Genomic DNA, 14206 nt, shown 5'->3' with positions numbered 1-14206 from the left:
ATCATACTAAAATACCTGAGCAGACCAGGCTCCTGGGAGGAAAAAGAATTGAAAAGGCAAGCATTTCATTTACGATAAAGAGGCCGGAAATTGTAATGGAGAGCTTGGGTTAGTCCAGGGGTCAGCAAACAAAATAGCAAACAATTTTTTTTTAAGAAAATTTGGTAAAAATCTCAATAATGCAAGAGCAGCAAGGCATGCACATATGAGCTGGTCCTTAATAAATAAAATGAAGTCATACTTTCTGCAATCCCTATTGTAAGCACAGTGCACACAATGACTTGCAAAGCGATAGGTGTGTACTGCAGGAGGGCCACACACCTCTTACAGAATCTGTTTCCTCACACTGTTCCTGTGTGTACCACGGTCTGGTCTTCCTGATCTCCACTCCTGAACCTACTTTAATTATGTCAGGGGCCACAAAGAAGTCCTTAAAGAGCTGCAGGTTGCAGGCCCCTGGCTTAGCCTGTGGGCCTGACAGAAGCCCCTTCTCCCCCTGCCCTCCAGCCTGGCGGTGGCAAGTGAAAGCCCATCGGGAGTAGCCCGACACGCCTCACAGCGGCTCGGCAGTCCCGGGCCTGACTGCGGGCTCCCGCAGGTTGCTCTCTCACGCGATAACGCCCGAGCCCGGCCGCCCGCACACTCGCCCCCGTTTGGCTGCCCGCCCTGATGTAAACGCGGGGCCGCAGGCTCGGGGCAGCGGATGCAAAGGCAGCCTCACGCCGGGGGCGGGCCCAGCTCCGGCAGTGGCTCAGGGCCAAGGTAGCTGCTTTCGCCGCGGCGGGGAGCTCCTCTTACCGCTGCCGAGATGCCGCCTCCAGCCCCACGTCCAAACCGGCCTGAGACGCCCGAGCGCCCTGGCCATGTTCGGGGTAGGTGAGCCTGGCCCAGCGCGCCCGAGAGGCCGGAATATGGCTCTGGGAGGCGGGAGGTGAAAGGCGGGGCGGGGCGGGGCGGGGCGGGGCGGGGCAGGGCAGAGTTCGCCGCCGTGGGGGGCGACCACCTCAACTCCCTCCCCTCCCGGCCCTTCCTCCGAGTCCCCAGTGGCCCCATGGCCGCCCTTCGGCCCAGTGCTCCTCGGCCCCCTTCAGAGGCCTCAGCCGCCTCCTACCCTGACCCTGCCCCTTCACAGCCCTCCCGCCTGCCTCACCACTGTCTTCGGCCCGCCACCTTTGCCCCCAATTCACAGCCCCCGCTTCATAGCCCTTCAGCCCACCTCCTGCTCTACCCCCGCTTCAGAGCCCTTCAGCCTGCCCCCGGCTTTCCCTTGTGCACCCCACTACCCACTCCTCTCACCCTCGTCTTTTCCCCATTACGCCCTCCCTGAACCTGCTCCCATCCCAGGACCCCCTGTCCCTTCACGGCCCACTCCTAGGTCCTTCTCTCCCCAGCCGCTTCTCAAGGGGGCACACTGCTCACACAGATGGCCACCAATGTCCCCTGCCCCTGTTAGGAAATGGTGCCATTTTGGAGTGAGCTGTCTGCACTGCACCACAAGGAACACTTCCCCCCAAGTTGGCTCCCCAGTGAGAACATGCAGGCCGCGTCTACACGTGCACGCTACTTTGAAGTAGCAGCGCCAACTTTGAAATAGAGCCCGTCACGGCTACACGTGTTGGGCGCTATTTCGAAGTTGAAATTGACGTTAGGCGGCGAGACGTCGAAGTCGCTAACCCCATGAGGGGATGGGAATAGCGCCCTACTTCGACGTTCAACGTCGTTCAACGTCTACATGTTCAACGTCGAAGTAGGGAACGTGTAGACGATCCGCGTCCCGCAACATCGAAATAGCGGGGTCCTCCATGGTGGCCATCAGCTGAGGGGTTGAGAGATGCTCTCTCTCCAGCCCCTGCGGGGCTCTGTGGTCACTGTGTGCAGCAGCCCATAGCCCAGGGCTTCTGGCTGCTGCTGCCGCAGCTGGGGATCCACGCTGCATGCACAGGGTCTGCAACTAGTTGTGGGCTCTGTGTATCTTGTGCTGTTTAGTGCAAGTGTGTCTGGGAGGGCCCTTTAAGGGAGCGGCTTGCTGTTGAATCCGCCCTGTGACCCTGTCTGCAGCTGTTCCTGGGACCCTTATTTCGATGTGTGCTACTTTGGCGTGTAGACGTTCCCTCGCAGCGCCTATTTCGATGTGGTGCTGCCCAATGTCGACGTTGCCACCCCTGGAGGACGTGTAGATGCTATTCATCGAAATAGACTATTTCAATGTCTCTACATCGAAATAAGCTATTTTGAAGTAGCGTGCACATGTAGACGTAGCCGCAGAGAGCACATACATCTTTGCAGGAGAAATATGGTTTTTGCAAAAGAGGCAAACAGACAAATAGGAAGTACTGGGAGAAGTTACCAAGTGTGTCAGGCAGCCCCATTCCATTTCCACCCCACCTCCTTCCTGTAGCCTATCGGTAACTTTCCCAAAATGTGTGTCCAGCCTCCCTCCTGTGTTGCCTCCCACAGCTGGGAAATGACTGGTGGAGGGGACTGAATAAGTGGGGTGGTGTTTGTTGCCAGTTTGTATAAATTTTCTCTTCTTCAAGGCCCTGCTCTCTGAATCATACACTTACATGAGAATCTCATCTTTTGTGTTTTTAAAAAGCAAGTTTCTAGCTTTTGTTACAGAGGAAAAACTTGAAAGACAAGCCTTGAAAGCTCAAAAGCCAAAAAGCAAAGACACTCAAATGTATTGCTTTGGAAAATTTGAACAACAGCATCATGATTTGTGGGTGGCCTGAACTCATGATTTTTTGAATGTTTGTGCTGAGCTATACAGGATATGTATTTGTATATAACAGAATGCTGAGTTACAGCATTGTTTGCACAAATGTTTAAGGTGATTGTCCCATGAAGTAGGGCCCAATCTTACAAGTTTTTGAGGGCTTCTGGGTAAGAACAGGAGCTGAAGTCTTAACAGTTCCTCACAGGATTGGTTTGGAATATTAAATTTTGACATATTTTAGTGAAAAGAAGGACACACTTTTTCATGAGCAACTGGATAATCTAGTTACTGCAGACAGCTTGTGTGAAGGAAAAACTCACTCTCAATCTCTTTTATTTACAGTATAGACAAATGAACAAGGGGTTTGGTCTTTATTTTAGAAAGCTCTGTGGCTGTGCAACTAGTTGTCCCCATGTGCCCCCATATCTACTTCACACAAATAAGATCCTAACATAATACAGGTGAAGACTTCCTTTTTTTGAAGACCTGAGCACACTATACATTAGGTATTCAATACTGTGAAGTATTTTGTAGTACACAATTTGTGTGAAAGAAGCTATTCACACTACAGTTGCATTACATTTTATTCCAAGGATTCTAAATGGTCAACAGTAGAAACAGCCATACACAAATCATAGTACATAATACTTTTATCTGGTGACCATGTACTAGGTAAAGAAAATAAGTTCATATAAAACATGAATAAGTCTAGCTTCTTGTTCCCAGTGGCTTAGTACTGATGTTTATTTTCACTTGGTTGTACATTGCTCAAACCCAACACAGAATTGAATCATAGGCTCATTGGACTGGAAGGGACTGCAAGAGGTCATCTAGTCCAGTCCCCTGCTCTTATGGAAGGATTAAATATTAGCGAGACCATCAAGGAGCAAACTAAGCAAGTGAGCCGCATGAGTGGTCCTCCTTTAGCTCAGCTTCAGCAAGATTGTTGTAACAATCTTGGTCTCCCAGAGTACTGTAGCTTTGCTAATTGCAGTTGCATGCTTAGAATTTGCAGGGTGTGCTGACTGTACCATAGCAGCGCTTAGATTGGATGCAGAGGGTGTGCACGGCTTTCACAGTTACTGGTGTGTGCAATCAGCATACACCTAACTTCATGCGCCTTTGCTGAACATGCATGTTGCTCTGGTAGTACTGATAGGAAAAGAACCTGTGCAGACAGAAACCAGAGGAATCTCATAAGCCTGCATGTGGACAACAATGAACAAAATGTCTCATGGGCCACACAGAGAACCCTGATAGGCTTCCTGCAGCCCAAGGGTCATAGGTTGTCCACCACTGATCTAGACCATCCCTAACAGGTGTTCATCCATATGTCACTCTGTGTTCATCCATATGCCACTCTGAGCCTGACAGTTCTTTTCTGACCAAACTTAATTAGCTACAAAGTAGATCCCAAAACATTTGACAGTGACAGAAAAAAAAGTTTTACAGAATTGGATACAGTGATCTGTATGTAAGATTCCTTTTTCTGCCTTACTTTTCCCCTTTCCCCTGATACATTCCCTTAGTTACCGCTGTCCCTTGGGTAACATGCCCATGGAGCATCTATGCGCTTTTTTCTTTTGAAAGAAGACATGTAGACACTCCATGGGCCTGTTACCCAAGCACAGAGGTAACTAAGGGAAAGTATAAGTGGAAAGGTAAGGCAACCCGTTTCAGATGATGTAGGCACTGCTCTCTTCCTGTGTCTATCACCAATATTGGATAATCTCTATGTGGTCCCTCTCCCAGGCTATATCTACACCAGCCAAAAACTTCGAAATGGCCATGCAAATGGCCATTTCGAAGTTTACTAATGAAGCGCTGAAATACATATTCAGCGCCTCATTAGCATGCGGGTGGCCGCGGCACTTCGAAATTGATGCAGCTCGCTACTGTGCAGCTCGTCCAGACGGGGCTCCTTTTTGAAAGGACCCCGGCTACTTCGAAGTCCCCTTATTCCCATCTGGTCATAGGAATAAGGGGACTTCGAAGGAGCCCCGTCTAGATGAGCTGCACAGCAGCGAGCTGCATCAATTTTGAAGTCCCCTTATTCCCATCTGCTCATAGGAATAAGGGGACTTTGAAGTAGGCGGGGTCCTATCGAAAATGAGCCCAGTCTGGACACGCCGCACGGCGGCGAGCTGTGTCAATTTCGAGGTGCCACAGCTGCCCGCATGCTAATGAGGTGCTGAATGTGTATTTCAATGCTTTATTAGTAAACTTTGAAATGGCCATTTCGAAGTTTTTGGCTAGTGTAGACACGGCCCCAGTGTAGTATAGGGTTAGTAATGAAGGAAACACTAAGGGTGCGTCTACGCTTGCATTCCTCTTTCGAAAGAGGCATGCAAATGAGGTAAATAAAATACAAATGAGGCATAAATTTACATATTTGACACCTCATTTGCATATCCTAGTTTCAAAAGAGCTTCTTTCAAAAGAAGAAAGCCAATGTAGATGCTGCTCTTTTGAAAGAAAAGCCATCTGCGAAAGAATCCTTCTTCCCTTTATTTAATGGGCCTGGCAACTCAGGAAAGTGGCTGGCTGCTCATAAGTGGAGCTGGACTCGGCTGCCCACACCCCGATGAAGGACTCACCCTTGCTCTCCACTGTGTTGTGGAGGACGCAGTAGGTGCCCACCACCTGTGGGGGTTTTCTGCAGCCCAACCTCCAGCAGCATGAGGAGGCACCTGAACAAGCCCTTCAGGCGCCCGAAGGACTGCTCCACTGCACTGGGGGCCTGGTTAGGTGTGTGTTAAAAGCCTCCTGGGTGTGGTCAGGGTTGCCAGTGTATGGCTGCATCAGCCTGGGCTGCAGGGGATAGATGGCATCTGCCACCATGCAGAGGGTCATGGTGCCATCCCTGACCTGGAGCTCTTGGGGGGGGGGGCGGGATATATGTCCCAGCCTATCCATGCCCTTCAAGTTCACCACTGTCTGAAGCATTACCAAGTAGTAGCCTTTCCTGTTGCTATATGGGCTGGTGCTGTGTTCTGGGGTGCAGATTGGGATGTGCATCCCATCCAGGGCACTGAAGCAATGTGGGAAGCTGACTGCGATGAATCCTGCAATGGCTGCATCCATGTCCCCCACACAGATAACCCTCTGGAGCAGCATCGCATTGATGGCTTGGATGACTTGCATGGGAGAGAGGGCAGAGAGGGCCTGTGCTCTCATGAGGGCATGACAGGGTGTGCCTGCTCCCCACCCCCCGGGGCCTCTCCCCATGTGCCCTCCTCCATACCCCCTCCCCCATGCCACCAGCCGCCAAGGGTCCCCCTTGCCCAGGAGCCCCCTCCCTGTGGTGGATGTATGACCCATTCACACCTTAGCTCCATGAGGATAGCTCCAATGGTGGCCTTGCCCACTCCAAAATCATGCCCCACAGACTGGTAGCTGTCCGGGGTGGCCAGCTTCGAAATGGTGATGGTGATCTACTTCTTGAGGGGGAGAGCAGGCTGCATGCGGGTGTCCTGGTGTCTCAGAGCAGGGGTAAGCCAGTGGCAGAGCTACTGGAAGGTCCACTTGCTCATGTGGAAATCCTGGACCCATCTGGCATCTTCCCAGTCCCCCAACTCCAGCTGCTCCCACAAGTCAGAGCTGCTGGGATGGCTCCAGAGATGCCCAGTCACTGGGGTGGGGTAGGTGCTGGCAGGCTCCTGGGTGAGGGATGCTCACTCCCCAGGAGGGGGTGGAAGGCAGCAGTGACTACTATGGCCAGTTGGCTGACTATGGCACCCAGGAAGGCCAGCTCTAATGCCAGGAGTTGCTGCTGGGGCTCCATCAGGCATTGTGCTGGTTGTTTGATACCTTCACAGGCTCTCTGCTGATTGGAGCAGCTTGGCAGGCCTGAGTGTGTGCAGGGCGAGGGTATTTGGGCAGGGACCTTTAAGGGAACAGGAGGCTGTGGGCTCTGGAAGGGCTTGTCAGCCATGTGACCCCATCTGCAGCATTTCCTGCTCCACTCTTTCGGAAGAGCGCTTGTACCTGTATGGACGCTGTCTTTCAAAAGAGTGGATCAGAAGTTCGATCTGCTTTCTGTGTCTAAATGCACTCTTTCGAAAGACAATCTTCAAGGCGATATCTTCCTCAAGCTTGTCTTTTGAAAGAGTGCTGCAGTGTAGACATAGCTAATGTGATCAGGCAGCTTTCCACCAGCAAATATTCCACTGAGTGCTAATGGCAGATTGACCACTGTTTGGGGACCTCTGTCCTAGAGAATGTTGCTTCCCTACAGTCTATCTTACTTTAGGATACTAGTTTTATTACTTCAAACTGGATTCACCTTAGATTATTCTAAAATGTTTTGGAATATGCTTTTCATAGTGTTCTGTTTTTGCACAAAAAATGCCACTTATCACATTAGCTGTGCCTACGTTATTGAGTTTTCTTGACAAAACTCATGCAGCGTCTAGATGTAAAATGCGTTCTGTTGAGAAACTGTCAACAAAATGCAGCAGTTTTCTTGGGGGAGTTCTGTTGCTCCTGGGTGAGGCACAACTCTCCTGTCAACAGACTGTCAACAAAAGTACAGTGTAGATGCTCCGGGGAGCCCTCTGTGGACAGACAGGGCTTCTGGTTCATGAGGCAGCCCTGTTTGCCGAGCTTCCAGGAGGCCGTTCTATTCAGAGAGGGCAGGGCAGTCTGACTGCTCTCAGTTGACAGTGGATTGCACTTTTGAGCTGCTTTGTAGACACAATCTGTCAACAGAGGGTTTGTTGGAGGATATCATTCAACAGTAATTTCTGTCGACAGATCACTGTAATGTATACTCAGCCAATTGGGTTTTAGCTGTGCAGTGTGACTGGGCCTTTGATTTACATGGCATATCAGTGGTAAAAAAAACAACAACTTTACATTCTTGTAAAGGGCAAAAGTGCATAATATTTCCTTCTCTTTGTTATAAAATTTGTGTTGGAATTCCTAAAAGAAGAGTAAAAAATCTTTCCTATAAATCCACAAAGCCCATACCTACTATATGAAACCTCTAAATCATTTGAGGAAAACTGGAAGATTTCTAATGTAAATTTTGCTCAGGAAATATTTTATTGCATTTAATTATGCATCATTACTGGTAGAAAAAAGTATTTATATTGACAAAGATCAAAAAGTCCATCACAAAACTAGGAGACTTTAGTAACAGTATTGATGACAAATAAAATTACTGGCAGATGATATTAAACATTTTAAATGTTAATAACTACAACAAATTTATTTTTACCTTAAAAATAGTCTATCAAATACACTTAAATAATGAAAGCTTCCTGAGGACCTATTTTTATACCAGAGGTGTCCAATCAACATACTTTCTGTGAATTACTTTATTTCTGAACCATATGCTTTCATTTAAAAATATTTGGATCTATTTAACAAAAACAAATTGTCTGTGCTTCAAGTCATTTTGTCACTGTAATATTTTTGGATGTGCAAAACATAATGTAAAATCTAAAGTTGTCTCTTATCTTACATTTACTGCACACTTCTAGTGGGTTGCCTTACAAATCTAGATGAATAGGATTCTGCTTTAAGCATAGGGATATCCTTTTTTTCTTCTTGGGAAGTACGGTACATTGTTTAGGATACATGTTATCAGAATATACAATTTAATTCATATATAATAACATCTCAAAGTACGGGAGGGTTCAGTTCTTGGTACCGCCATGTAAGCTTGTATTCACATAAATAGGGGTCCCCCTATAGAAAACTATTGTATACTAAGGTAAAACTTCACAAGTGCCTATAAACCATGTACGTGTTCATATGAACTTTTTTTTGTGTAATTAAATGCACATAACTCTTAAAGTATAAATGTTATAAAATGCTGTACTTGAACACTATAATTTTTTATAAAAAAATCAAATGGGGCTTATCTGAATGCAAGATCTTCCATTTCTCTTTGTATGATGATGATGATGTAGCCTGCTGTACAGTGTGATGACGGATGAAGACAATGATGAAGTGCACTGTACAGCATGATGGGGACTTTTTTATTCCTGATCCTCTTCCTCTGACCCCTCAACAGATGGAGGGTCATCAGGATCCACTTCAGAGGAAGGTAGAGGTTGTGAAGTTCTCTTGCGAACAGATGAAACAGACATCGAGGCAGCAGAAGAATGAGAGGCTTCAACTCTCACAGGTGACAAAGCAGGAGAATGTAAGGCTTGAGTTGCAACAGTTTTGGTTGGTGGTTATGCAACCTCTTTTCATAGAGGTGACGAAACAGGAGTGTGCAAGAAGGCTCTTTTCAGTGATGTGGTGGGAGACTGCGTGATGGTAGAGGCTGGTGAGGGAGACTGTGTTCTTTGCAGTGCTTTCCTGAAGAACATGGTGATAGGGAGTTGCTGCTTCTTGCACTGGAGTTCCGTGAACATCTCCCTTAATGGGAAGAAACATCTGTTCACTTCCCGCGTGATCCTTAAACTCCTTTCCATCGAACGATCATACTCCTGCACCTTGTTAGCTGTTTAAGGAGTTGAAAGACTTTGCTGGACTTATGGAGGTCCCATGATGCCAGCTCAATCTCTTCTTCCTCTTCTAATTTGTCCTCCTTTGCACTCTTCACAAGTTCTTCTAGGTCTTCTTCTGTTAGCTCATACCCATCAGCATTCAGTAATTCTTCTATATCGTCCTCTGCCATGTCATTGCTCATCAAATAGGCGGCAAAGGATTCAATGTTAATGATCCTCTTGACTTCATTGTCTACTTTGGGGAAGCCTGTGAAGTTATTCACAGCTTCTTCCCAAATATTCTTCCAGCGTGCATTCACGGTTTTGGGCTTACTTTCCTCCATAGTCTCTTTGACATGCATAATGCAGTCACAGATGCTGTAGTCCTTCCAACAATGGCTTACATCAAGCTTGGGATCAGGAGCCGTAGCAGTTCGGATGTGGGAGAAGGTGAGGTGAGTGTAAATAGCCTTGAATGTGCGTATCACACCTTGGTCAAGTGGCTGGATGAGGCAGTTTGTATTGAGAGGAAGGAATACAACTTCCACATTGGGGTGCATGAATTGTAGAGACTTGGGATGCCCAGGAACATTATCTATGATGAGCAGCACCTTGAATTCCATTCCCTTCACAGCCAGATATTTTTTCACTTCAGGGACAAAGCACTTGTGAAACCAGTACAAAAATATCTGTGCCATTACCCATGCCTTCTTATTGGACTGCCAAACCACAGGGAGGAGGTTTTTAATTCTTTCCTTTCTATGCTCTGGGGTTCACAGAGCGATACAGCATCGCAGGCTTGATCATATGCCCAGCAGCAGTGCCAAGAAATATGAGTGTAACTCTGTCCTTTGCTGTCTTAAACGCAGGTGCCTGCTTCTCGGCCTTTGAAATGTAGGTCCTACTGGGCATTTTCCTCTGGAAAAGGCCAATCTCGTCTGCCTTAAACACTTGTTCTGGCCTATACCCCTTCTCCTGGATCAACTTCTTTAATTCTGCCGGGTATTTTTTGGCTGCAGCATGGTTGGCAGATGCTGATTCCCCTGTTAACGGTGTTATGCAGTGTGTATCGGGTTTTGAATCTCGCCGGCCACCCTTTACTTGCTGAAGATGTTTTTGTAGACACCGTAGATCCTTCATCTTCACCACCCCAGGTTTCTTGAAGCGTTCATACAGCGAGAGAGCTTTTTCCTGCATCACCCTTCATCCCATGGTACACGCTTTTTATTTATGTCCTCTAGCCATATATTTAAGGCCTTCTCAGTCTTAATAAGAATTGGATCCTACGTATGTTGGATCAATTTGGCTGTTGCTGGTGCACTTTCTTCTACTGCTTTGCGTATTTTCCTTTCACGAATTTTAATAGAAAGCATGGAACATTCGTTCATGTTGAACTGCCGCACAACTTCAGAGTTTGATACGCCACTTCTTAATAAGTCCAAAATCTTGACTTTGGCTTCTAAAGTTCTCACAGTATGAGCGTTCCTCTTCTTCTCACTTTTGACACCACTAGCTCCACTACTAATTTTCCTCTTAGGGCCCATGATTGTGGTAAAATTCACGGATTAAAACCTTTACATGAGCATGAGAGGGAGATGTTCACAGAACAAGAGCATGAGAGAGAAGGAAGACACCTAGTCTGAGAGTCCGTAAGCTCACACATTAGCATGCAAGGGTCTTATTCTTATGTAACTTATTTAGGCAGCCCTTTCAGCAATAATCCCAAGAGGATGAACCATCTAAATAGATAATTAAAGTGTTTATGGCCATGTCTACCTAGCCAAAAACTTCGAAATGGCCATTTCAAAGTTTACTAATGAAGCACTGAAATACATATTCAGTGCCCCATTAGCATGCGGGCGGCTGCGGCACTTTGAAATTGACGTGGCTTGCTGCTGCCGCCGCATGGCTCATCCAGACGCTCCTTTTTGAAAGGACCCTGGTTACTTTGAAGTCCCCTTATTCCCATCTGCTCATAGGAATAAGGGGACTTCGAAGTAGGCGGGGTCCTTTCGAAAAGGAGCCCCCTCTGGACGAGCCGCACAGCGGCGGCAAGCTGCGTCAATTTCAAAGTGCCGTGGCCGCATGCATGCTAATGAGGCGCTGAATATGTATTTCAGCGCTTCATTAGTAAACTTCGAAATGGCCATTTGCATGGCCATTTTGAAGTTTTTGGCTAGTGTAGACGTAGCCTATATGATAAAACATATATATCTATGAAGTATGATACATATGAAACATGCTAGTTGGGTGTATTTGTTTCTTATGCAGGGTGAAAGATGTGGTGGTAGTCTTGCTTTTCTTATGCAAGAAGAAAGATGCTGTGTGGGTAGACTCGCTTCCCAAGTAATGCTAGTGAGAGATGTTAGGGTGAGTAGTGTGCACTCGCTTCTTGCCCCATGTGTAGCACATAAGTATGAGTCACGAGCATAAGTATGAATCGGGGGGGGGAGGGTCAGCCACACAAGACCGCTGTTGCGTACTCTGGATTTGCGTACTTTGAGACCTTACTGCATGTTTCCTAAAGAGATCTGTTGGCATAATGCAAGAAACTGACCATATATTCTGCAGCCTCTCTCTGTCTTGCAAACAATGGTATATGAGAAGCTTGAGGAAAATATACATTTTTAGCATCTGTAAAGCTTACTAGTTATTTTTATGGACGCTATTTATTCAGACAGGTATTCACAGTATTACTGATGTTTTAAACATGGACTCAAAACTAAATTTATGAAGTACTAAGTAGGAAGTTTCAGAATCCCAGATGTAACTCATATATAAGATTGATGCAGCTGTTAACCACAACAAAAATCGCATTTCTTGTCATTCTGGAAAGATTCTTTTCCACGATGGAAAATGAGCAGCAATAGCGAAAGCTGCAGCAATAGCAAGTATGTCTTATCCTTCTGTAATCAGACTGTAGGAGGGGTGATGTTCCTTTCCCTTTGGATTAAAGGAGAAATGAATTAGTAGCTAAATTAGTAGCCATAACATCATCCTCACAATCATGAAGGAACATGGCCCAATATCATTCTACTCCATGCATGTTTATTAATTCTAGCAAAGTGTGGATGCATCAGTGTGAGTTTTTCAAAAGATCAGAGTGTTCCCAGATGTGCTGTTTTCTGTGAGCCATAGGGGATCCATTTTCTACAAATGATTTTACAAGGATTTCTGGCATTCTGTAAAAAATCAGTCTGTGCCACTGCTCTTCCCTGGTCTAGCTAAGAGAACTCACTATTGTAGGATACTTGCCTGGAAGTTTCTGAAAGCCCTTCATTCCTAATGACTTCCATGACACTTGCAGGTTCTCAGCACTTTTTAGGATCACAGACACCTATGAGCAGCACCACCCACCACTCAATAAGAGGGGCCATTTCTATCAGGATCAAGTCTCTGAGGAAGGAGAAAGTCAAGGACTCACAGCTTTAGCCCTTGGCGGGGAAAAGAAGGAAGAAGAGGAGAAAATAGTCCATTCCTTTCGACCCTGCCATCTTCAACGTGCACCAATGCAGTGAGTATTGTAAGCTTTACCTTTAGCATATAATTGTTTCCATTAGGCCTTAGCACAAGATTGGGTGTAACAATTTTTATGGTAATGACTCAGCTGAACGTGAATAAACATGTATTTCCATTACCTACCTCTCAACTCTGAAAATTCACCTGAAAGATAAAACTTTTCTGCTTTAGAAGATGCTTGCTTTGTATACTGTCACAGGTAAAAATGAAATGAGTCCTGTACCTTACATTTGGCCTGATTAATGGAATCTTCAGTCTTTCGTTAACTGAAGCTAAAAAAGCTGCTGCACAGTTTGCCTGATATAAAGGAAGCTAACAAGAGAAACATCAATGTTCACGTTAAAATAGAGTATGTGGTTTAACTGATGCAAATGAGTAAAGTACAAAAACTGGCTCGATATTTCCCTTGCATTTGTTCTTAATCAGAACATAGAAACACACAGACTGGATTAAATCAGTGGTCCTGCTCTTCCTGCATCCACTTTCTGACAGTGGCCAATATCAGAGGCTGCAGAGGAAAGTGCTAAAACACCCAGAAAGGATTATTACAGAATAAGAAATCCAGAGGGAAAGTTTCCTTGTAAATCTGACTGGTTATTATTATATTAATGTGTTCAGACATAAGGAGTTGTATCCCATATATGTGTTTTTACTAGTTTTTTGTGGATGTTCTCATTATCCATAGCAATGTCTATGCACTTCGCTTCTCTTTTTGTCACTTTATTTGATGTTTTATCATCTTAGTGTCTCTCTTCCATTGAGTTTTTCTCTACTTTCTAACATATAATTTTAAATAATGTTTAATAATCCCCTCTTATTATTCCAGTTCCAGTTTCTTTCCTTGTATTTCTCTCCTTCCACAGTGTTGTCTTTCAAACTCTTTTAGTAGCCTTACTTCTTCTCATTCTTTCTTCATTTTTGTCTGCCTCTATTTTTCACTTCCCATCCAATTTTTCAACCAATCATGCTCACCACTGTCCTACTCATTCTCTCTCTCTCTCTCTCTCTCATCTGTCAATGCTGGAGCAGGAAGTTGTTAATTTCCATCTCAGGGAGACATACCTATGATAGCAGTGATCAAGCAACATTAAAAATAGTGTAGCTGTCACAGCATGAATGACAGTAGGGATTTGCTGCATGCATCCAAGATGGTAGGTACATACTCAGGCAGCTAGCCCCTCTTGCCCAGTTTGTGCAGAATAGTACAGGCATGCCTCCTTGAGTTGAACTTTACATCTGTAGCATGAAGTGTAGCTACATCTCTAGTACAGCCTACCCTTTCAGTCATTCACTCACTCACTTCCGCACCACCACCCAGCAGTACTTGTAGTAGTTGTACTCTCTTCTCATTATATTCTGGTCCAACAACTCTTAGGTAGTTCTTATTTCTCACCCTTACCCATCATTTATTCATCGCTTCCTGCAGGTAGCTGGCTCAGAGAAAAAGACGGGGAAGAGATGCATATGTTGATACTACAAGAGTCTTGAGACTCTTGGGAGCCACAACAACAGGAATTTCTACCTC

General features: G+C 45.8%; 1 protein-coding gene and 1 long non-coding RNA gene across 3 annotated transcripts in view; one reads left to right on the top strand and one right to left on the bottom strand.

Annotated features, from left to right (window-relative positions):
* AGXT2 (alanine--glyoxylate aminotransferase 2) overlaps positions 1–926 on the bottom strand; it is a 25713-nt gene extending 24787 nt beyond the window's left edge. The window contains exon 1 of one of the 2 annotated variants that reach the window (XM_074995686.1): positions 799–926. In XM_074995686.1, coding sequence (XP_074851787.1) covers positions 799–865 — 67 coding nt within the window. In that variant the 5' untranslated portion in view covers positions 866–926. Of the gene's footprint in view, positions 1–321; positions 449–798 lie in introns of those variants that run through there. The other variant, XM_074995688.1, reaches the window with a different exon arrangement.
* Positions 757–14206, top strand: LOC142013819 (uncharacterized). Its single transcript, XR_012645795.1, has 4 exons — positions 757–872; positions 8739–8852; positions 12470–12676; positions 14108–14206. It is a non-coding gene; the product is annotated as an uncharacterized LOC142013819 (long non-coding RNA).

The sequence above is a fragment of the Carettochelys insculpta genome, chromosome 5, assembly GCF_033958435.1.
Source record: "Carettochelys insculpta isolate YL-2023 chromosome 5, ASM3395843v1, whole genome shotgun sequence".
Lineage (NCBI taxonomy): Eukaryota > Metazoa > Chordata > Testudines > Carettochelyidae > Carettochelys > Carettochelys insculpta.
This window is presented reverse-complemented; position numbering and strand designations above follow the sequence as displayed.